Source organism: Podarcis pityusensis (genome assembly GCF_964106645.2).
Source record: "Podarcis pityusensis genome assembly, chromosome: 7".
In the NCBI taxonomy this organism is placed as follows: domain Eukaryota; kingdom Metazoa; phylum Chordata; class Lepidosauria; order Squamata; family Lacertidae; genus Podarcis; species Podarcis pityusensis.
The window spans coordinates 67749934-67775520 of NC_138031.1; the positions used below are offsets into that span (position 1 = coordinate 67749934).

At 43.0% G+C, this 25587-nt stretch overlaps 1 protein-coding gene across 1 annotated transcript in view; it reads right to left on the reverse strand.

Annotated features, from left to right (window-relative positions):
• Positions 1-25587, reverse strand: part of SERPINB5 (serpin family B member 5) — a 41541-nt gene that overhangs the window by 2717 nt on the left and 13237 nt on the right. Inside the window, exons 4-13 of the mRNA XM_081014509.1 lie at positions 24337-24454; positions 21108-21250; positions 18596-18763; positions 16800-17187; positions 11006-11196; positions 9515-9625; positions 8249-8368; positions 5832-5949; positions 3301-3443; positions 556-711 (exon numbers count right to left, since the gene is read on the reverse strand). Coding sequence (XP_080870635.1) covers positions 556-711; positions 3301-3443; positions 5832-5949; positions 8249-8368; positions 9515-9625; positions 11006-11196; positions 16800-17187; positions 18596-18763; positions 21108-21250; positions 24337-24454 — 1656 coding nt within the window. The remainder of the gene's footprint in view (positions 1-555; positions 712-3300; positions 3444-5831; positions 5950-8248; positions 8369-9514; positions 9626-11005; positions 11197-16799; positions 17188-18595; positions 18764-21107; positions 21251-24336; positions 24455-25587) is intronic.

The following is a 25587-nucleotide window of genomic DNA, read 5'->3' on the forward strand; positions in this document are numbered from 1 at the left end:
GAAGTAAAAAAAGCAACTCTGTAGCTGCTGATAAGGGATCAAGATCAAGACTGAACGTAACAGGACTAATTAAGACTTCGGAAGCAGGACAAAATAAAATGATCTCACCTTGAAATCTAGCCCGCGGGAGGCCACACAAAATTTATAATTGGCTTTATAATTGATACATATTTGAATTTGAATTGTAATTTGAGATTGATATAATGTGGTTTATATTGGATTTTAGTAAAATTTGTAAAATTATTTACAAAACAAAACATGATTCACTGTAAGTTATGGGGGCAAATCTCTGGAAAAGACCCTGATGTTGGGAAAGATGGAGGGCACAAGGAGAAGGGGACGACAGACGACGAGATGGTTGGACGGTGTTCTCGAAGCTACAAACATGAGTTTGACCAAACTGCGGGAGGCAGTGGAAGAAAGGAGTGCCTGGCGTGCTCTGGTCCATGGGGTCACGAAGAGTCGGACACGACTAAACGACTAAACAACAATGTCAAAACCATTCTGCAACTCTGTGATTTATGTTTCAAACATGGTGACTTGTTTGTGACATACCTGTTTCAAATTGCCGATGTCATCTGGCAATATAATGATCATGGACAACACTTTGCCATGGTATGGGAGGCAAAGGATCTGTGCATCCCTCTCCATTGTGTATCCCAGCTTAAATCGACCTTTCTGGTGCATCATCTGTACATGTTTACTTTCATTCTGTTTCGAAAGGCAATAGAGAAAGACGTAGGTTTAGCAGAAACACACACGCTCTGGTTGTCAATAAATATGGCAAGAAGACTTCACTTCTTGGGTCAGCCGAATGCACAAATGCTGAACTACTGTTTGATAGCATTGTACAAGCCAATTCTTCAGGTGGTTGTAGCTGGCAGGGGACAGGACTGGCTAAGAATGGGAGCTGTGAGGAAATATGTGATTAAAATCTCAGTTCAACCACTATTTTGCTAGGTGAGATTACTATGCTTGTCTGCGTCACAGAGGGTGGGTCAACACACAGGGAAAAATGCTATAAATAAGTCAGAAATTAAATTGTTATAGCAAAAGAAAAAAACATGATGTAAAAATCACATAGAAAATTCCTTTGCTCTCTGGCGCCATCTGGTGTTGCATATTTATACTGCATTCAAAGCAGGGGTGAGGGGGTTACAAATACAGCTGAATCAAGAGTTGCTGTTGAGTTACTGAGCTAACGTATGTGATGTGCTTTGAATATTTGAAGTGAATTGAGTGTACGCTCCATTTTTCTGTCCACCAGAGATGGCCTTATTTTCTGCTACCTTTCCTTGGTGAAGACACTGCCTCTCCCCCCCCCCCCCGGTGACATTTTTAGGAATGCCTTTTGACCATTTTTGTAGTATTTGTAGTAAATATTGCTTAATGTTCTGTAATAAGTTGCAGGTGTTCCATGTATTTCTTTAAAAATGTAGCACTTAATATAATAAAAAATATCTAAATGATTTAGTTGAAAACATTTAAATACAACTGTCTATAAAATTTCCTAAAAACAAGATAAAATTGTGACTGTGTATCATAAATAAAACTGAGAACTGTACGAAACAAAAAATTAAAAACAAAGAATCAAAGTCCCAGTAAGTCAGGGGAAGCATATAAATCTTCAACTAGTGGGTCAAGACGCCATGGAAATATATGGTAAAAAATATATGGTTTAAAAAAAAAAAAAAAGGATCCCCAAATGCACGTCTGCATTAAAAGCAGGTTCTGATTCTGAAAGGGTTGGATATATAAATTTTCTACGATAAGTACGGCAAAATGCGTTGAGGGATTAAACATTCTACTACATGTTCTTAAATTTTAAATCCCTTTTGCAAGATATTTCTGTGGCAACACACAGCCTGGTAGCAGAATGGAGGTCCTGGGCATGGAGCCTACTTATTTGTTTAACCTATTTATTAAATGTATATGCTACCCTTCGCCTGAGGATCATAGGGCAGTTTACAATATAAAAACGCAAAAATACATAATATAATGACGAATTGCACATCTAAAAACATCTCCACATGAGCTAACCTGATGGACTACGCCGAAATGGCAAAGCTAACTGGAAAGCTCAGGAACCAAGAAGGCAAAAACTTTTTTTAAAATGGGAAAAATTCATAATTTATTTAAGAGACCACTGCAAGCAGATGAAAACATTAGCAGGATTTTTACCTCACTTGTAGCAAACACTATGGAAAAGATGGATAGGTATATAATATAGAATATGGAATAATATATGGCAGTTGTAAATGTTGACAATAGGACCCATGGATGGAATGGGGGGAAGTCTCAAGTAATCTCTATATATGGATATGTATTTGGATTGTTATTTTTTTTATTTGTAAAATCAAATAAAAATTATTTCAATTTTTTTAAAAAAAACATCTCCACATGTAATCGTCCTCTCTGTCGCTGTAGAGATTGTTTAGTAATAGAGGAGCGCCCTCTTGTGAATCCTTGGAGTAAAAGCATTTGCATTATACAGACTTTAGCTTAAGCTACACATATAGCAGAATAAAGCTGTGCGCTGATAGAAGAGGATGTGCCACTTCACATGCCCACGTGGGCTGCTATTTATTTAGTACTCCCCCCAGTGCTGGATTTATGTATAAGCTAAATAAGCTATAGCTTAGGGCCCCACTTGAATTTACAATAGCTTATAATAAGTCTAAACCTTAACGGTAAGGATGCTATGTACAGAACACCACATCAGAAGGAAAAGAGATGGAAAGAAAAAGTGAAACTCAGGCTCCTTCTGGCCTCTTATTATGGTCTGCATGACCTTGAAGAAGAGATAACAGAACCGTTTGAAACCTGCTGTATTCAGCTTCTCTGAAGGAATAACCCAAACGTCATGAACCTTCTGCTTGTTTCTTTCACATAGATAAGCTTCCAGAACCCTCTTGAATTAATTAGAATAGGAAAGATCTCTACACATCAGATCAATACTTTTCTGCACTAAGAAATGCAAACTGACACATATATCTAGCTCAGCAGCATTTACACAGACTAGCAGGCATTCTCCAGAGCTTCAGATAGAAGTCTTTCCTAAACACATGTAGAGATGTTGAGGACTGAAGCTTGGACCTTTTGCATGAGTTATGGCCTCTTGCCAAAGGAAGTGCAGGATCCATGGCTTGAGCCAGCCAGCCAATCAAGTCCTTGACCTGTTCTACTTCTCAGCTGAGAAGGCTGATAGAGTGCCATTGGGCCGCCATTTTGTAACATACTTGAATCAGCATTGAACATTCACACAATTCTAAAACGATAGATTCAGTTGTGCCATGATACCTCATTCAGCTTAAATTCTCTTTCTGTCGTGAGCTTTGGGTCAAACTGGTGTTCCCAAGTTGCTTTAAAATAGACGGCGTTTGCCAGCACCAACATAGTGTCTGGCTGAATAGTTCCCGGAGGGAAAAGGTCCTTGATGTTTCCTTAGAGAAAAGAAATTTGAATTAATGTGGATTTTTAAAAAAGTATAACCTCACCACCTTGCATACATAGTAAAAGCGACTGAATTGTTTTTGATTCACAGAACTGAGGACTTGTGCTTATCACACTTCCCCCAACCCCTCAATTACTGTTCTATTTTTATTTTTATTTTATAGACTACTCTCCATCACATTGAGGTTATCGCGGGGCAGTTTCCAGTATACAAAAATAAATACAACTGACAATAAGAACTGAATGATTAGTACGGCAGCATAAAGCTCCAATAACAGTGGCAACTCTCATTATGAGCTCCTCTAGGTTGGACACGGGTGGCGCTGTGGGTTAAACCACAGAGCCTAGGACTTGCCGATCAGAAGGTCGGCGGTTCGAATCCCTGTGATGGGGTGATCTCCCGTTGCTCGGTCCCTGCTCCTGCCCACCTAGCAGTTCGAAAGCACGTCAAAGTGCAAGTAGATAAATAGGGACCACTCCAGCAGGAAGGTAAACGGCGTTTCCATGCACTTCTCTGATTCATCAGAAGCGGCTTAGTCATGCTGGCCACATGACCCAGAAGCTGTACGCCGGCTCCCTCGGCCAATAAGGTGAGATGAGCGCCGCAACCCCAGAGTCGGTCATGACTGGATCTAATGGTCAGCGGTCTCTTTACCTTTACCTAGGTTGGGGCAGTGGGACATTGCAAGTGAATTCTGCAATATGTCATTGATGCAGTAATAATACATTAATAGTGGATTACATATCATTTCACCTTTTTAGTAGCCCTGCAATGCTTCCTCAGTGTCACCCCATTATTGCTGTCCAGTGAGATGTCTGACACTATTGAGCAAAAAAACTGGAATTTTTTTTTTTATATAGATATGAAGCAAACCAGGATATTTGTGCTATGAAAAGTTACAGGATTTCAGCAGGAAGTTACAGGACATGCACTGATTGGGAATGAAGCCATGAGTTGCATTCAACGAAGTCCAACTCATAGCAAAACCATTGAGATGAATGAACTGAAAGGTGGGATTCACTTAATGAACCCTGTCGACACAAGGGCTTCGACTTATGCCATGGGGCTTTCCCTCACTCTTCCCCAGAAAAGTCCTGTAGAATCCCCAGAACATCATGCAAGGGAACGAGGATCATTCTGCCTGGCAAACAGACATATTGGTGCAGAAGGAGCATTTGTAATAGCATGAGATTGAATTCCACCCTAAGTTTAGTAGTGTTTAACAACTTCAGTGGGCCTTCCCTTAGGGCAGCAGTTCTCAACCTGTGGGTCCCCAGATGTTGTTACACTACAACTCCCATCATGCTGGTTAGGAATGATGGGAGTTGTAGTCCAACAACATCTGGGGACCCACAGGTTGAGAAACACTGCCTTAGGGAAAGGACTAGCGCTGAACACCACCCAGTATGGCTACCCCAAAACCTTTGCAGGTGCAAACAGTATTGAAAATTGGGGTTATGTAAAACCACCCTGATATCATCATGAGTACACATAATCATGAATGAATTATTTAAAAAAAGACGCCCCAAGGAACCTCTAGCACCTGAAAGAACTTGATGGAGAAAGTCCAGTAGGGTTTTCTCCCATTTGCACCTCCAGAGGAAGAGGGTCCCAGAGCTAGGGAGCCACAAGAGGAGAAACTTCACTGGATAAAATTTAGCTTGCTGTGCAAAATGCTGTTAAAGGCCCGGGGAAAGGCTTGCTCACAAATGTATTGACAGCTACACAAATTATGATAGCTAGGAAGTGGAAGGGGGAAGCAGAAGCAGAATATAAAATGGAAGAGTGGTATAAAGAAATGTGGGATATAGCTATTAATGATAAATTAACATGTGCCATTAAGGACAGACAGGGAATATGCAGGAGAAATTATTTCAAGGAGATAGGGAAGGTGTTTGTAGAATTTGTACTGTTAAAATGAAAAGGGGTCAAACCATCACAAGAGGTGTTGAAATTTTGGGAGGTTGGATAGTTACAATGGAATGGTCTCAGTGGTGGGGTGTATCTTTTTTTCTTATTTATTTATGATTATTACTATGTCAAAATAGAAGGAGAAGGAGAGAAGAAGAAGAAGAAGAAGAAGAAGAAGAAGAAGAAGAAGAAGAAGAAGAAGAAGAAGAAATAAAGGCCTGGGGTACTGCAAGAAAAATAAGGTGGTGATCTTGGTTTTATGCTACAAATCAGTGATTCCTGCAACACTGAGTGCTTCCAGGCTGTTACTATTCCTGAGTGGGGTGATGGGTAAATTCACTGGGAAGTGTGGAACGATACTTGATGATGCAACAAGGTCTAACATCCCCACAAACAAATCAGAATGGATGCCCAGGAGGAATGCTCAATAAACATGTCGTCGGGAAGTGACCCTCAGCTTCCTTACCCTTTGTCTGCCTGGCAACTTCAAGGTTAATCTCCTGCCTTGCTTCTTCAGTAGCATTTTGAAAGTCGACCATTTGCAGTGTAGCTCCAAAGATTTCCTTCGTGCGTGTGAGATATTGCTGTGGAGTTTTTAAAAACGAAAGAGAAATATTGTGAATTCCCCAGTTGAGCCATTTGTAGATGACGGTATACAGGTACTGATCACCTCTTACCTAGTGCCTTGCTGGGTAATCATGAGACCTTCCCACAGAAAGGGAATCATCCACCCCACCAGAGCAACACTTGATATGCAGTGTAGACTGCAGCTTCCTCTTCTGGGGCATTTGGCCACAAAAGTGAGAGGCAGATAAACACTCAGCACTCATGCAAAGTGCACAGAAAATTTAGCCAACCATTAAAATATAGTCAAGGTAATTCTAGTTATACACCTGTCAGGATGCCGTCAGCGCCCCCAGCTGGTTGCCCAGGAAAGTATAAAGACAAGGGAAAGTTTCTCACAGTCCTTTTTTATTTCAGCTTTACAGAGAGAGGCCATAGAACCCAGCCTCTTGGATAATGGCGTTGTCCCGAGTGAATTTCCACCCCTCATCTCTCCCACTTCCTCATTTGTCATCAGCATCACCACCTCCTTTACGGGTGCCACTAAGTACCCTCTGCCTTCAAGCTCTTTGCTCTCCTACTTTTAAGGCTCGCTGGGTTCTGGGAGATGGTGGGTCTGGAATGCTTTCTAATGACAATGTGTCAGTCGGCCATTCTGGCTCTCCCATGATTTCCCAACTTTCCCCCTCATTTGCCTCTGAGCTGTGACCTCCCTCAAACTACTGTTGTTAATCTATACTGTCTTCCTCTTCCTCCTCCCTGGAAGGGTCAGGATGAGGAGGCCTCCACCATTCCTCCTCTGCCCAGTCGCTGACAACACCCCTCCTTTGTGGTCACAACAGCTTTTTTGGATCTAAGGGGGCACCTTTGGCCTTCCATATGATGCTTGTCTCTCAACTCCCATCACCGTCAACTGGTATGGACAGTTGTTAGGGGTGAAGGAAGCTGGAATCCAACAACATTTGGAAGGCTACATGTTTCCCACCCTTGATTTAATGATGAATGTAGCCTGGGTTCAGAAGACTATCATTTAAACCATTTTAAATTATTGGCAACAAGTCTTGGTGAGCTTCCACCTTCCCTTTCCTCCTCTTCCTTCTTCATGCACAAGAGGACTGTAAAAACGTTTGTGATGGCCTGGGATTCAGACTCGGATGCTGAACCTGAGGGACCTCAGCCTGCACAGGATTCCCCGCCTCCAGAACCAGCTGAGCCGGGGCTGGGGCATGAGCTTGAAGGGTCCTCACTTGTGCTGGATCCTCAGGTGCAGGCACCAGCTGAGTCTGCTCTGGCTCCTAAGGAGGACCCATTGCCTGCAGGTGCTCCACTCTCAGCCCCGCCAGAGGAAGCTGAGGTTGCCTCTGGGTCCGGTAACCCTCCAGCCTCTCCTGAGCTACAGAGGCTCAGGGCAGAGAGGTGGAGGGAACTAAGTTCCCACAGGAGGAGTGCTCGCCTCCAGGCCAGGAGAGGCAAGTCACCAGAGGATCGGGGCCGCCCTATGCCTCGGGGCAGATAAAAGCCGGCCAGCCCCAGTCCCAAGTTGTGGGAGCAACATTGTTGGTTGCTAGTTCCTGCCTGAACCCTGACCTGCTTTGTTGCCAGAACTCCTGACCCGCCCTGGCTCCCTGCTTGCTTGCCTGTTCCTGACTTCACCCGACTCCCTGCCCTGCACCCAGCTTCAGCTACTACAGACTGCCTCCATGTTGCACCTTCAACCACGAACCGGACTTGGACCTCGCCTCTCGGGTAACCCACGGGACCAGCACAATGTCCACTTTCATTTTCTTTTTTACTAAGCCACAATTTCCCATTTATGTACACTCTGGGATCCAATCAGAAGCCAGGATGACCTCGGCCCAGTGGGGGTATATATCTCCACCCCCACTATTCAGCCCAGACATTGAGGTCCAGCTCCGAGGGCCTTCTATTGGTTCCCTCACTGCGAGAAGAGAAGCTACAGGGAACCAGGCAAAGGGCCTTCTCAGTAGCGGCGCCCACGCTGTGGAACACCTTCCCATCAGATGTCAAGGAAATAAACAACTACCTGACTTTTAGAAGACATCTGAAGGCAGCCCTGTTTAGGGAAGTTTTTAACGTTTGATATTTTATCATGTTTTTTAATATTCTGTTGGGAGCCACCCAGAGTGGCTGGGGAAACGCAGCCAGATGGGCAGAGTATAAATAATATTTTATTATTATTCTCATTATTATAATTCTGGGATATCCTGCTCAAATCAGGACTGTTGACGTGTATAAGAGACCTGTGGGCAGCTCTGCAACTGAGCTACGGCTTTCCTTCCACAGTGAGAAATCACTTACCTTTAAAAATTCATATCCCTTCTGCATGAACAGATTGTTGGCCACGTTCAGCTCATAGTCGTTACTGAGATTATTCAGCTGAAACAGAAGTTTCTTGATCTCTGGAAAGATTCCTTCTTCCTAGCCAGAGTATTAAGAAAAAGATTTCAAATGGGGAAAAAACCCCAAGTAGATTAATGGATGTAGAAATGTTTGGCAGCAAGAGCTCATAGCTATCTATTATTTTTAAGGGCTTGTAATGAAAAATGACAGAGGCCAATCGTCAGCAACAATTTACCAATCAGGTATCCCGAAGCTTCTAAAATTGGGATTGCCCTTCTTCAGTAAGCCTCTGGAGGTTGCTGCAGTCAGTGTATGGCTCGCCTTGTTGCGTGTATCAGCCCCTCCATTTGGATGCTTGGCCAAAGGGCCTCTCCCTCCCCCAGTGGGTCTTCAACACTTGTCACAGGATTGCTGTATATGCTTACACTCTAAAGACTTCCTGCCTAGGGAGCTATGTGGGTGTGTTGCTGTATATGCTTTCCCCCCCTTCTGTTGTGTGTTGTGCTTCAAAACAGTGCTTGAAAGGAGCATAAAGGAATCTGTTCAGAAGGATGCTCGAGGGCTTCCAGTTCACTACTGGCAGTGTCACTGGGGCTGATGGACTGGGGAAGCCATAGCAACATCGCATGTGTGGTTCAAGGGATTTGTGTTGGGGAGGGTGTCATTGTGAATTACAGTCGTACCTCGAATCCCGAACGCCTTGGCTCCCAAACAAATCGACTCCTGAACGATCGAAACCCAGAAGTGAGTGTTCCAGTTTTCAAACGATTTTCAGAAGCCGAACATCCAGCGTGGCTTCCACGGCGTCTGATTGGCTGCAGGAGCTTCCTGCAGCCAATCAGAAGCCGTGCTTTGGTTTCCAAACATTTTGGAAGTCCAAGGTACAGCTGTGATTGACTCCCTCCAAAAGTGGGCGACATGCGGCTTGTGGGTGCGATTGCTGGCACTGTTCCTGATTGGTCCATTTCCCAGGGATGCTGTGGGCCTGCCTGCCATTTTTACTTCATCTCCTGTTTTCTGTGTTGCTTGCTTTCCAGGCGGTGTGGATGTGGCCATTCTACCAGTGTGTTGATGGTATATCTACCCACCGCCAACTCAGTGCAATTGGTGTAGAGGGTCGCTTCACCTGGCTTCCTTGCCACATTTCTGGCTACAGGTCTTGATGGTACCAAAAAAATAACCTGCCACTTAGTCCTATGGCTTTAAGAATAGTTCTGGACATACCACCGAAAACTGAGCTGCAGTATCTCTCTCGGGTTCTGACGCAAGAAGACACATTTTCCCCTCAGAAGCAGCTGGTCTTGCGCTTCCCAGAGTCCTATTGAAGTGTAGCACCTATAGCAGAAACAAGTTGTAAGCAATGCAAATCATCCAGGATAGGAAGGGGCAAAAAAATCCCACTTACCTTGATTAAATAAACAAGAGACTACAATTGCTAAAAAATATTGTTACTGCTGAAACAGCTACTACATTGGTTTGTGGCGGTAGTTGTTTTAAAAAGAAAGCAAGAAATAAATATGAAAAATGAAGTACGTAGCTTACAGGTTTGTACTAATGGCTTCTTTTAATCACTCTTACAGCTACTTTGAATATATAGTGTTTCGACACTCGTTTTCTTACAAATTTTCTGCTTTGCTAACACTAGTCGAACAAGTTCTTTTGTTAAGGCAATGGCCACAGCCTATCAGGTAAGTACCCATCACCTGCATTTTAAAGAGTGAGCTCTGCTGCCATAGAGACACATGGAAGGGCTTTTCCCCATCTCACACCATGGGAATGCCATGCCATCCTAGGATAGAGAACAATAGGCCAAGGGAGCGCTGTGTATGTGTGAGTCTTGGCTGATGCTGGAAGCTGAAGACATAGAGAGTTGTCTTACACTGTGCTAGGGCGAAAGCTGTGGCTCAGGGTTTCCCTGGAAACCTAGTGGGGAAGCAAGATCTGTGGGAGTGTTAATGCTGTCAGCTCCTCCATCCTATGCTCAGGTTGTATAAAGCTGTGTAAAAAAAAGCCAGCCATATATCCTAATGACACCTCAGTCCCATTGACCTTCATTCCAGAGAAACCAAGTCCTGGGTAAGTGGGGGGATGTTATTGGGTTGTTGTTGTTGTTAATAATAATTTATTATTTCTACCCCGCCCATCTGGCTGGGTTTCCCCAGCCACTCTGGGCAGCTTTCAACAGAACATTAAAAACAGAATAAAACTTCATTAAAAAGTTCCCTAAACAGGACTGCCTTCAGATGTGTTCTAAAAGTTGGATAGTTGTTTATTTCCTTGACATGTGATGGGAGGGTATTGTTTTTATTCTGATTATATATGTACAGTGGTACCTCAGGTTACAGGCGCTTCAGGTTACAGACTCCACTAACCCAGAAATAGTACCTCAGGTTAAGAACTTTGCTTCAGGATGGGAACAGAAATCGTGCAGCGGTGGCGCAGTGGCAGCAGGAGGCCCCATTAGCTAAAGTGGTGCCTCAGGTTAAGAACAGTTTCAGGTTAAGAACCAACCTCCAGAACGAATTAAGTTCCACTGTAGTGATCTTTTCTGTGAACCCCCCTGAGACCTCTGGGTATAGGGCGGTATATAAATTCAATGAATAATAATAATAGAAGAAGAAGAAGAAGAAGAGGAGGAGGAGGAGGAGGAGGAGGAGGAGGAGCGCCTGCAGCCTCTTGCCGCTTAGAGATGCAATTGTATTTGTTGATGCTCACCTCTTCCATCTGAGTTTTGCTGCTTCCCCTGGCACCAAGTTGTACCATGGCCAGGGCGGATGTGATACTTATTGGAGAGAAGAAGATGTTTTTGCAAATGTCACTTCTGTTCAGCTTCTTGTAAAGATCCAGACCAAAAGCAATAATTGCTGTAGGAAGGGGGTCTTTGGTGAAATACAGATCCATGATGACTAGCAGGTGAAGAGAGAGATAGAGAGAAAATCAATAAATAGTTAGGTAAATGATGGATTGCTCAAGTTAGGAAAACTTGACTTCATGGAACGGGTTTAGTTCTGCAGCAGATATATGACTGGAAAGGCACACACCCAAGTGGAAAGTTTTTTCCCCCACAGACCATTTTTCCTCCCAGATTTGGATATTGAAAAGATCTCTTGAGGAACACCTTTCCAAGCCTGTTACTCAATTGTTCACTTTATATTCAAAGGATATGTGCAACTGGAAGTTTAGTCAGCAACGCAAAAAGCAGAATGCAAAAAGCTGTAAGATTCATAAGAAACTTTTGGTGACATCGTAGAGGAAAGTAGGATTGGTACCAGGCAGGACATAATGTAGTCGGGACCACATTTACATAGCAATTAAAACAAATAAGACAGGCTGAAAGGCCATGCTACAGCTTTTCAAAAGTAGTCCTCAAGCATAACAACAATCACCACAATAATAATAATAATTTGTATACTGCCCTACACCCATAGATCTCAAGGCAGTTCACAACTTGAAAAGTGCATGTTGGTTTTAATCTTCTTATCCTATCTATGCACCACAATGTCAAAATGTACAAGACTTAAATATCATGTAATCCATGCTTGTTTTCAGTGTTTCAAAAGTTAGTACCTGAGAGTAGGGATTGTTGCCAGCTTCATTAACGCATGAACCCAGAATTCTAGATTCCCCCAAACTGATGCCAAAGTTTGGTGCTAGTTCTGTGCTGTAAACTAGATGGGGTATCAGTTGCAGCACCAAGTTTCCTTCCCAATTTATATATCATGTCCAGGAGGTGGGGGGGCTTTTCATCTGGACCACATCAGGTGAGAAATAGTTAAACTTTCCCTCCCCACCCCCTGGAGTTCTACTGCTGCTCTGCCCACCCCTATGGCTGCTGTGTTATATATATATATATATATATATATATATATATATATATATAGTAATATATATTATAATTAATTGTATTCACCCAATTAAAATCATGCCTAGTTTGGCCCCGTGGCTGTAGGCATGTGAACACCTTGATTTTAACAAATTAGCCTGAATTTGTATTGTATAATGAACTGAAGGTATAAGCTGACATTTCATTTGCAAACCCACAAATTACAAATTTGGGCTTCATTTACAACCCCTAATCTGTTGTAAACGAGATGCCTTGCGAAATCAACCTTTAGGCATATTGTTATTTAAACAATAATGTTATTTAAACATATATTTACCTCCTTGTCTTCGGGAGTCAAGAGATCAGTATATACTCAGTATTCTCTTCCTCTGTCTCCGGCTTTCTGGAGGAACTGGAATATTTAAGGTGTGGTCACGCCCACTAATAAATATTCCACATGACTTCATGATCATTCCCGACTTCTGGTCTTCCCGCACTGATTATATTTTCTCAGATTTAGATTTGATTACACAGAAAGCTGCATATTTTAGGAGAATTCTCTTTCTTCTCAAACTATCCAAATCTGATGCAACAAATGACATTTGTCTCAGCTTTTTTATCACACAAAATTACCACACTCATCCGAATGTACTCAAAGCAGAGAAGCAGGAGTCTGCCAATACAAATTATATCAAGTTATATGAATGAAAGGAATGAGCAGGATTCATTTAATGTTCCATTGCCTAGAGTAATTCTCCCACTGGCTCATATGTGTATGTACATGTGTGCGTATACACACACACACACACACACACACACAGATGTCAAGATGATAAAGAACTACACAACTTTTAGAAGACAGCCCTGTATTGGGATGTTTCAATGTTTGACTTTTATTGTTTTTATATGTTTTGGAAGCTGCCCAGAGTGGGATATAAATTTTATGTTTGTGTGTGATTTAATAATAGTAAGCAAAATGAATACTAAACACAAGATAAAAAAATAAATAGAAAGTTGATAAAGAAAAGAGGGGATACAGCAGATTTGAAAAACACACTTTGATAGAGAATTAAAGTCAATACATTACAAGGCGACACATCATGTGCTCTTTCATTCCCATACTGAATAAAAATAAATACATTTATTTTGATAATTATTATTTGATTCCAACCAAGCAGCTCTTGGTGCAATCTCATACCCTCATAGCAGCTAAGAGTCTTATCTGAATGTCTGCTGTCTCCTCCCACATTCTGCCTTTAGGCTCTCACCAGATGCAGAATCATGGAGTTATCTCCAGCCAAATTTTTTACCTTGTCACCATCCCCGTAACATAATTTTTATTATTGTTGTTATCTAGTCTGATGAAGAGTTCTGTAGAACTCCAATGATAGGATTGGCCTAATAAAAGTATTGTTGTAATATGGATGTTGGGGCTGTTCTCACTTGAAATGGAACTGTTTAATTCAGACGCGTAAATAAGCTTAGGAGAGTGAGCAGCCTGCAGAAAAATTACCAGACTGCTGGTAATTCTGTCCCTCCCTATGCTGAGCTTCAAGAAGGGGTGTGGTACCCAATATCCTCCTCCACAAGTTTCCTCACTTGCTTCCCTCACTCATCTGCATGCAATTTGTTGTTGCCTGTGACTACCATCTTAGTTTTTAAATACAAGGCTGCTTTAATTGGTAATACCTCTTTGTATGTTGGGACGCGGGTGGCGCTGTGGGTTAAACCACAGAGCCTAGGACTTGCCGATCAGAAGGTTGGGGGTTCGAATCCCCATGATGGGGTGAGCTCCCATTGCTCGGTCCCTGCTCCTGCCCACCTAGCAGTTCGAAAGCACCTCAAAGTACAAGTAGATAAATAGGTACCACTCTGGTGGGAAGGTAAACAGCGTTTCCGTGCGTTGCTCTGGTTTGCAAGAAGGGGCTTAGTCTTGCTGGCCACATGACCCAGAAGCTGTACACCCGCTCCCTCAGCCAATAAAGCGAGATGAGCGCCGCAACCCCAGAGTCGGTCACGACTGGACCTAATGGTCAGGGGTCCCTTTACCTTTACCTCTTTGTATAATACCCAAAATCAAAGTCAGAATGAACAGTTTAGATATAAGATTTTTTAAAGAAAAGGAAACAGTTTAATGACAATAGACAAGGTAGCTAAAAAGGCATTTATTATCACCACTACAGTGGCCCCATAGTAAAATAGCAGAACTTCACTGTTATAGTTATAGTTGCTGCCTTCTGTTTTGGTTTGCAGTTCGGATTTAGTGCTTGCTTCACTGTATGGGTGCACAATAATTCTCTGAGCAGAATTATTTCCTCCTCCTTCTTGTCATGTGGGCGTTGCTGTGCGATTTCTCCATAGAGATACTATGCAGGCTCTGACCTGCTGCAACTTGTGATCTTTTCCTGAGATGAGGTGAGTTGCTGAGAACCTCAAAAGCCTAGCTATTCAAACTGGAAGGGTGTGGAAAAGTATATGCTTGGAGTGCAACTTAGTAGTTCACATGTACACGTAACGTTCCTTACAATTTAATGATTCACTGCTGACTCACCTGAAAGGGTTGAGTCTGCAGTAGTTTGGAGCCATAGGGAGGCTTATTCATGTATGTACCAGCCCCATGAACTGAGAGACCAGAAAACTTGTGTAGACTTCAGTTTCTAAGAGCAACCTTCTTCTCTCTCTAGGGTGTGGTTCACACATGTATGTACAGCACTTGATTTCTCATCACTTGAAGACTTGAATACATAAACTGACTCCATTGCCAAGTTAACTGAGTTTGAGTTGAAATTATATTCATTTATTTATTGCCTGCTTTTCACCCCAAGGTCCCAGGGTGAGTTACAACACTAAAACGTATTAATAACAGATAGATAGATGATAGATGATAGATAGATAGATAGATAGATAGATAGATAGATAGATAGATGATAGATAGATATTCTAAAAATATACACTTCAAGTGTCAAAAGCCGGAGTAAAGAGGTGTATCTTCCACATTCTCTGGAAGCTGTATAATGAAGGTGCCAGACACACCTTGTGGAGAGGCAGTTCCTTAGCTTAGGGCAGGGGTAGGCAACCTAAGGCCCGGGGGCCGGATCCGGCCCAATCGCCTTCTAAATCTGGCCCATGGATTGTCTGCAAATCAACGTGTTTTTAACATGAGTAGAATGTGTCCTTTTATTTAAAATGCATCTCTGGGTTATTTGTGGGACATAGGAATTCGTTCATTTCCCCCAGAAAAAAATATAGGTCGCCCCCCCCCCACAAGATCTGAGGGACAGAGGACCAGCCCATGGCTGAAAAATGTTGCTGACCCCTGGCTTAGGGGCTGCCAAAGAAAATGCCCTCTCCTGGGCTGCTGCCACCCCCAAGCCTCTGAGGGCAGAGGAGTGCTAAGAGGGGCACTAAGAGTGCCCTTCTCTGTCAATCTCAACACCTAAGAGGGTCTGTGGGGAAGGAGGTGGTCTTTCAGATATTTTGGGCCTGAGTCATTTAGGACCCTAAACACTAATGTGGGTATCTGGATTAAGCCCAGAAATCAACTGGCAACCAGTGCAGCTGTCTTAAAACAGCAGTTATATGAGATCTAATTGGATCCCTAGCCAGTACCTTGGTGTAAACCTCATGGAACACAGTGGGAATAACATACACTTGATTTTCTCCATTAAAAACAAGATTTTGGACCTCAGTTTTCATTTCCTATATAACAAACGGTGTTGCTGATTAAATTCCCTTCTCTCCTGGTATCTGAGGCCAGAATTTATGAGGTAAAGGCAGGGCCAGCCAAATAAAATTTGCTGCCTGAGGCAAAATACAAGATGGCCACTCCTCCCCATGCCATGTACAAAAGCTGACCAAGCTGGCAGCTGAATTGTATTTCAACACCCTCCACTGTTCCTGAGGGCAAAAGGTAAGAATAGGGTGCAGCATAGACTGAATGGCACACACAACTCTGTCTACCCATCACTGCTGAGACACCTCCCTCCCTCTGCCTAATGGTAGGGCTGGGCCCTAGGTGAAGGTCGATGCTTATTCCTACATAAACCATTTATCTTTGGCAATAAGAGAAGACACTCAGTTTCTGCAATGCTTTATTTGGAATGATTTAAGGTAATCTTGATGACCAAACACAGGTAGCAGGAAGGGAGTTAACAAAAGATGAAAACTTACATTTTTACTGTATTCAACTTGAATTTGGTTCAATCCCACAATAATAACTGGATTTCAATTTTAGAACAATTCTTTCCCCACAGGCAGAAAACAGCATCAAACCAAAGGCCATATAAACTTAAGATGTCAATGATTCCAGTAACATACTGGTATTTTACTTCCAGAGGTTGTTGTTTTTTTACATCTGAGGAGATGCTACAAGTATTTCCCAAGGCCCAAAATTCCAGAAAAGTAATTAATTACTGTAGATGAGTAAGAAATGAGCCACATTATTTTGGAGACATAATACAAAGTTACATGCTATGTTAATTGCTGCCTCTGGAAAGTGCATATTGTCAATTCTGCTTTGAGTAATAACTTCATGTAGAAAGTAAGTTGTACAGCCTACTCAAAATATGAAACCACTTAGATTACCTTTTCAATACTTCATACTCAGCTTTCAAAGGTTTGCAAAAAAATTGTTGTGATAGAAATATATAAATCAGGCTTCTGGTTAATTGCTTTTTTCCATTTAAGGAGAACAGAATCTGCCAGCAAAAACAATATTGCGAGTTTTGGTGTGCCGGAAGAAGAAGAAAAATGGATGATCGGCCTTAAATTCATCTTTGTGTTGCAGGATCCGGTACCCTGGTACGTCTAGGGACTCTGCCCCTTCTTCAATGACTTCCAGAGAGACTTTGTGGATGACCTGAGACAAAACTACCCCTTTGGTCTCTGACATTTCAGAGAAATCTGACGCACTCTCATCAAACATGTTGGTCATGCCAAGACTTTCTAAAATTGGCTTGAAATCATATTCCCCATCCACTTTGAATTTGGGAAGAAACACGTTGACTTTCGTGTTTGCCATCACACTTGGATTTGTCCATTGTATTAGCTTCTCGGGGGTGAGTTCCTTCTCAAGCTAAAGATATAAGACAAGACAGCAAATGAATTAGAGTATCAGTGGTCACAGTGCTCTGTTAGCCAGCCAGCCCATTAGTTGCCACAATAAACTGCAACAGAGCTGTCTAATGTCTTACAGATACATAGCTGAAACCACGTGCAACGATGCTACAGCAGTTTCTTATGCAAGAGTACAAACATAAATCTGTCTTGCAATGCTGTCCACCCGGCACAACCCCCAAGCAATTAGGATATGGTTAGAATCATAGAATCGTAAGAGTTGGAAGGGACCCAAAGGAATCTCATGCAGGAATCTCAGCTAAAGCATCCATGACAGATGGCCATCAAAGTCTATGGCAGACTTGTACAACTTGTGGCTTCCAAAGTTGGATGCAGCCCATCAGCCATTTATGGGAGGTTCAGGAAACCTGGTACGGCTGGCTGGTTGGGGCTGCAAAAAGAGCGGGGTTGTCAAACACCTGGAAAGGCACAATATTCAGAAGGGGTTCATTTGGCTTGGTAAGCCACAACTTAAGCAGGTCTGAGCAATGCTGGCCACATACCTTTCTGTCCCTGTGAACAATCTCTGTTACGTTTTGAGATGGCAATTGTCACCTGTTGCATTGGTGCAACATTTTAGCATCACTAAAAGAATAACACTAGTTACCAGAGATGCGCATGGCCCCACTTCCCGTGTAGTGGGCCAACCCAGGGACCACCCACCACAGGAGCCAACTCCCTAGAGAGCCAGTGTGGTGTAGTGGTTAAGAGCTGTAGACTCATAATCTGGGGAACCGGGTTCGCGTCTCCGCTCCTCCACATGCAGCTGCTGGGTGACCTTGGGCTAGTTAGACTTCTTTGAAGTCCTCAGCCCCACTCACCTCACAGTGTTTGTTGTGGGGGAGGAAGGGAAAGGAGAATGTTAGCAACTTTGAGACTCCTTCGGGTAGTGATAAAGCGGGATATCGAATCCAAACTCTTCTTCTTCTTCACCCCCCCCAATAAAATATTTGAGGGGGCTGCCCCCCAAAGTTGATGGGCAATGCCATTCAAATGGTATGCGTGCACCGCATCATGTGATCGATTATGCAGGACGGGGCTTATCTGCCCTCCGCAAAATATTTTATTCAAGTTGTCACCCTAATGTTTAATTGGAGCTTTTAAAACCCTAATGAAGCATATGGTCAGGAACGAGTGGCTTGCCTGCAGGGAACACACTGGTGAAGCAGACCCCTGTATCTTTCCTGCCCAATACTCCAAACCCTGACAGTTCTGGATGACTCTGGGCATCCTGACCCAGGGCAATTTGGAGACATATGTATTTGCTCCCTTCTCAATGGACCATTATGATGCATTTAAGGATGAGGGTGACCAATGTGTAGATCTTACTTGAGCTATCAAAGAGGGCTTTCAAATGAGTTCTCTACCTGTTCGAGTCCAGTGGTATCATCCTCAATGTCTTTGGGCAGCAAGATAAGCATGCTCATGTGCTTGTTATGACAGGGCAGCTCCAGAATCTTGACTTTTAAATCGTTTACGTAACCGAGGCAAAACGTAGCTTCCAGGTTCATCATCTGCACCGGCTTGGTTTCCGTCTGTTAAGAATGAACAAAAAATTAAAACGAATTTGCTTGAACGCTCATTGTGGATGATCCCACAATGGGGATCCCCGTTGAGCATGTTCACATTCGCCTTCCTGCATTAGAAATGTGCCTGGAGAATGAGTTCTCAGACAGTTTCCAGGCAAGGTTTACCACTAGATAAAATGTATTACTGCTCAACTATGTGAATGCATATGAGACAACCCTTTAATGGTGCAATCCTAAACCATAGGGGGCCTAGGGGGCAGTCGTAAGGTGGTGGGAATTATGAAGGCTGTCGAACTCTCTCACCCAGTAATAATAGTTGTTGTTGTTGTTGTTGTTGTTGTTGTTTTTATTTATTTATTTATTTATTTATTATTTGTACCCCACCCATCTGGCTGGGTTTCCCCAGCCACTCTGGGCAGCTTCCAACAAAGATGAAAAATACATTAAAATGTCACACATTAAAAACTTCAGGTGTCTTCTAAATGTTAGGTAGTTGTTTATCTCTTTGACATCTGATGGGAGGGCGTTCCACAGGGTGGGCACCACTACCGAGTAGGCCCTCTGCCTGGTTCCCTGTAGCTTTGCTTCTCGCAGTGAGGGAACCGCCAGAAGGCCCTCGGTGCTGGACCTCAGTGTCCGGGCTGAACGATGGGGGTGGAGACGCTCCTTCAGGTATACTGGGCCAAGGCCATTTAGGGCTTTAAAGGCCAGCACCAACACTTTGAATTGTGCTTGGAAACGTAATGGGAGCCAATGTAGGTCTTTCAAGACCGGTGTTATGTGGTCTCGGCAGCCACCCCCAGTCACGAGACTAGCTGCCGCATTCTGGATTAGTTGTAGTTTCTGGGTCACCTTCAAATGCCCTGCCAGTTTCTCACCAGCACGGCACAACTGAGGATGAAGGGACTGTCTGCATTATTTCATTCATTTCCAGCCCGGGGGGGGGGGGGGGCATTATTTTTTTTAACCCTTTCCTTCTCACATTGGAAACAAGGGGAGAGAGGGAGAAATGCTCAATTCAATATATAAATTGTATTCTGCGTTGGGGGCAGGTCAGGACAGCATCTTGGGGACTATAGGATATTTCAGGTGATCCTTTCTGATGCTGAAGAAGGAAGTCCAATGTCAGTAAGGTCAAAAGGGCAGTGTGCTAGGATGCAGCTGGGATCCAAAGGATATCCTGATCCGCCCCCAACTGGGATAAAATTTAGATATGCTTTTCATATGTCTAAAACCCTTGTTCTCATTTCCCTCCCACTTCTTCCAACTGGGAGGGGGAAGGGGGGTAAAGTCATCGTCCCTTAAGATAAAAAATGAGGCAGTTAGAACCACCTCGATAATTTATACCATCAAGACTTTAGGATTGCAGTGATACCTTGGTTTACAATCATAATCTGTTCCAGAGGTCTGGTTGTAAACCAAAGCAGGTTGTAACCTAAGGTGTGCTTTTGCCAATGGGGCCTCAAAAAAAAAAAATTGGATGTAATCCAAAAAAAGGAACACACACTTCAGGGTTTGACGTGGTTGTAATCCAAAATGGTTGTAAACCAAGGTATCACTGTACATCTTAAGTCAAGGTTTGTGGAAATGCTTTTAAAGAACACAGACCTCTCACTGGCTTTCTGGGATTTCTGACAGAGCTTTAAGCAATGTGAACAAAAAACTTGTCTTTCAAATCATAGAGTTGGAAGGGACAATGTAGCCACTCCACTAGTACAGCATCTCTAATGGGGGGCCATCTGCCCTATGTTTTAAAACCTCTAATGAAGAAGAGTCCACCCCCTTCTGAGACAGCCTGTTCCACTGCTGAATGGCTCATTTTGCCAGCCTGCTCTTCCCAATGTCTGGTCAGTTATTGTCATGCAAACAAGTATGTTAATTCCTATGTTTCCAGGAATCCAGGATCAGAATGGAAGGGAGGAGAGGTGGTGGAGAATCATTAACCAACTGGATGATGGAAAAGTGGTTACTTAGTCATGGTATCTATGTAAATAAATTACGGCTCAATTGGCATGACCCCAAAACATCTCTCTGCTACACCATCAACTGCAACATGCTAAGTAGTCATCTTATGGTCAATCAGCTTTAACTGCATTATAAATATCTCTATGTCTTCTAATCATGTTGCCCGTATGCTTAATACTGGTCTGTCTGTGAAACAGTGCCTAAGGGAACATTTTGCCATAGAGCACTGCTTGAATTAGGTGGTGTGGATAGAATCAAAGACTGCTTTAAAAGCTCAGAAAGAAGTCAGGGACTTTTGTGTAATATTTAATTTCTGTTTTGAATACGGGTTCTATCTGATAAATGATATATCATTATTTTAAGGGGGGAATGCTTTCTTCCATACCTTGTTTATCCTAAAAGGACATTCCTTAGTTTGAGCCTCAGGAAATCTCTTCATCCAGTTGGTTACAAAATAGGCAGCATTTATCAAGAGGATCTTTGTCTGGTCATTGACAGTCCCCTCAATCAAAATGTTCTCCATTTTACCTGCAGATGCATTAGAAATAATACTTCATTAGAACAGTATTCACACACACCCCAAATGTCACAGGTGCAGGGTCACAGGTACATTCTGCCAAAGTTAACACTTTAGGATAATTGCAGTTCAACAATTTCCAAAATAATTGATGAGGAACAACCAACGTGGTGACTTCCAGATGTTGCTGGACTTCAGCTCCCATCATCCTTGACCATTGGCCATTCTAGCTGGGGCTGATGGGAGTTGTAGTCCAACAACATCTGGAGGACACTATCTTGACTTTCCCTGAACTAGATTCTTAAAGTGTCAACTTCATGTCATAAAACAGGCAAATTGACTGCTTGCAGAAAATGTTGCCTATGGAAGGTGGATCCACAATCAGATCTTCCATCTCTTTTTTTAAAAAAGTGTGTGTGTGTGTGAGAGAGAGAGAGAGAGAGCGCAAACTTGATCAGGATTGCAGAGCTAGGGGAAGGAGAATAAGCCTGTTTCCAGACTGTTAATTGCCTTTTTAGGAAAAAATATGCATGCACTCATACTTTTGCCCTAACAGGACACCTGCTATTGACACTTATAATTAAGAGCCCATTCATGCAATCACTAATTGGATGAATGAAATCACATTTAGTTTAGTCTGCAGTGTTTGCTTGCAAACAAGCACACACATGGCCTCAGGGGTGAGGTACCTCATTTACCTCCACAAAAAGGGTGTTTGAGTGTTATTGCTATGTTCTTGCCACATGGGGGCACTCAATACAAAAATATCATGCAGTGGTTAAGGCTTCAAGTGAACAGCCTTAGGGTTGCCTGTCGACAGCATAATTACTCTCTGCCAGTACAAGGTATGGCAAAAGCACACCTAATATCAAACATCTGTTTTCTTTTGGAGTAAAAAGGAAGGTGTGCTTCCTTTTGTCTGTCCGGAACCTACCAGTGATCGGCTTCATTGGGTGACCTGAGTTTTAGTATTGTGTAAAAGGGAGAACAACTTCTTTCTATCCACATTCTCCACAAAATGCATATTTTTATTCAGGTGTGTCGTGCCTCCCAATACTCACATTTTCTCCAAATTAACAAGCCCCAAGTGTTCATTCGATTTCTTTTTTAAAAAATCCTGAGGTATAGCTAAGTTAGGGTGTCAACTATATTACAAGAGAGATCCAAGTGCATATTGTAAATTTAGGTTTGCGCAATTAGTAGATTAGAGCATTTTGTTGCCAGAGTGCAACAAATTCACTTTTTAAAATAATCAGAATTTTTTTATGGTTTGGAAGGTGAAAATGCATTGAAAAGTGCAGGATAAAGAAGTGATAGAAGGGAAGACAAGCTGAATGCAGAATTTAGGCTCATTGTCATATAACTGTCCTGCAAACAAATCAGAATAAAGAACAGATGTCTAACCTCCATGTAAGCTTTGTGCAAGCAAATCAGGACAAATGCTTAATGAATAGTCATCTGGATGAGCCCTGTGTCTGTTGCAGCAACAACAACAGAGCCTTAAGGCACCTTAAGGATTTAACAAATATATTACGGCTTAAGAAACAATCGTGAAGTAGAGATCACTTCATCAGCTGCATGAGGTGTTATAGATCAGTTGGGAGTTAAATGAACTGATGGCAACATGTACTAACAGCTCACACAACTTAACTGAAACTACTGGGGTATTTTACTTCAACTCTAATGGAGTCAGGATTGGAATTGCTGGCTTTTTTAAAAAAAAGTTAAAACATTTCAATGCAATATAGTATCCTTGGCCTCTGCATTCACAGAATTTCCTTACATGCATCTGGGATGTACCCAATGGCCTTCCATCAACCAGACCTATTACTGTATTAGGTAAAGGTAAAGGGACCCCTGACCATTAGGTCCAGTCGTGGCCGACTCTGGGGTTGCGGCGCTCATCTCGTTTTATTGGCTGAGGGAGCTGGCGTACAGTTTCCGGGTCATGTGGCCAGCATGACTAAGCCGCTTGTAGCGAACCAGAGCAGCGCACAGAAACGCAGTTTACCTTCCCACTGGAGCGGTACCTATTTATCTACTTGCACTTTGATATGCTTTCGAACTGCTAGGTTGGCAGGAGCAGGGACCAAGCAACGAGAGCTCACCCCGTTGCGGGGATTTGAACCAGCGACCTTCTGATCGGCAAGTCCTAGGCTCTGTGGTTTAACCCACAGCGCCACCCGTGTCCCTGATTACTGTATTAGGGGACTTTAAACTGCAATTTTATCACAGCGACCCAGGAGGAGAGCTTTTCCTCTTTGTGGTCCTGCCAGGTTTTGGGTGCTTTTGCTGCTTAAAATGATCAAAGAGGGCAAAAGGACAAACCTGGCCCTCATATATTATGGAGAGGAAAGGAAGGATCAAGCTAGCAACAGGCAGAGGGGTCGGAACAGGAAGAAGATCCTTGTGAGAGGGCCAGGTGTGAGGTGCAGTTGTGTGAGGAGCTCCAATCTGCCAAGGGTTTCTCAATGCTGTGGAGAAAAGGAGTTCAGGGGTGGAAGTGCATCAGTGGGGGAATGAAAGAGCCATTGCTGGGGCTTAATAAAATATGGAGCAAAGCAGGCTGGGAAAGAAGTCAGACCCTCCAAGTGTCCCTGTTTCCAAAGTACAGTCCTGGATTAACAGAAGCCACCCCAAATTCTGATTTGACCCTGGAATGTCCCACTTTTCCTTAGAACATGCCTATTTTCATCGGAGAAATGTTGGAGGGTATGATATGTGACCCCCCAAGCCGAGCAGATAAGTAACTTTACAACCTTTATAAGATATCTGAAGGCAGCTCTGTATAGTGAAGTGTTTTAATGTTTAATGTTTTATTAAGTTTGTATATATGTTGGAAGCCACCCAGAGTGGCTGGGGCAACGTTGTCAGATGGGTGGGGTTTAAATAAAAAAAAATTTATTATTATCATTCTGGGACAGGACGTCCCTATTTTTGTTGGAGAAAGGTTGGAGGGTATGAGAAGTTTCTCTGAAGATCCCTGGCAAAGTGGAAAGTGCCATTTTAATAATTTGACCTATGGTAAGCTCCACTCTGAGAGTTCACTTCTGTGTTTAAGGATCTTGAACAGAGCACTCTGTTAAGATACGCTTACCATCAGTAAGATCAGAAACAGATTTGTTGATTTGCAGTCTGGTGTCTTCTGTTTTCTCTTTGAAGTCCACTAGTTCCAATTCCGATGGGAAGGGTCTTTTCACAGAACTTACAAACTCCTGAAAGGCACGAGGAACCAAGTTAAGTTCTAATGCGTAATGCTGAACCAAACTTCCTAACAGATATGCCCAGTGGCACTGACACCATTTCAAGAAAGTGGATTTTGTATAACCATTTTTCTTCTGCTGGAAGTGAAGCTTTTTTCAATCACTGATGAGAGTGAGGGCTTGCTCCATGTGGCAAGCTGTAATGCCTGTGCTGAGGGAAAGACCATAATAGCACAAAGTTGAATTCCACCCATTATTCATTTTAATCCAGTGTACAATATAAGCACGTACAACTTAAGGCGATCCCCCTTAACAAAAAAATGGTACGGGGGGGGACTGTATTCAAGAACCACTTTCTCTCCTTCTGAGCAGGCTGGAGCAAATAGCATGTTTTCGGATGCAACAGTAACTCTGTCACACCATTCTGCCCTGCTGAGCCCCAGTCAGGAGATAAGAGATATTTATTTATTATGGTATTAAATTTATATACAAGCTGCAACCATTTCATGCAAGAGTTCTGTTTCCAGTCCCCACTTGTGTCAGTGGAGTGTGTATAAGCATACTGCACTACACCCCCTTATGCCCTACCCCCATTCTAACCCCACTCCACCCCCATTACGCCCAGTTACACACACACACACACACCCTGATCCACCCTCGTTTTGCCTTCTTCCAGGTCCAAAAGGATCCATGTGTCAGCAACTGTGCATCAAAAAATGGTTGCCTTTCATCCAAGGATCATATGCTGATTTACAGTATAAAGCAGGAAATTAGGCTCCAATCGAAGTTCGAAAATATTCTTGGATTAGCACAAGCTGTCATATTTGTGCTTAAATCACGGACTGGGTAGGATGCCTAGTGGCCATTTATTAATTGCACTCCAATAAGGGTAGGAATTTGAATTGAAAATCTGTAAGTAAGGGCTTCCTGTTTCCACCAGGAATGGAGGTCTCATTTGTCTGGGAGAAACAGATGGAGATAAACAAAGAATGATGGGGGGACATGCATTCTTTGAATTCCTCTCTGGGTGGGAGAGGAATGGGCTTTCACCCACAGATTGCCCTGTGGTCTGGGCACTCGCTTCCCTACAGAATGCGAAGGCAGGCAAAGGCAGTGGGCGCATGGAGAACTCCGACTGCCATGAC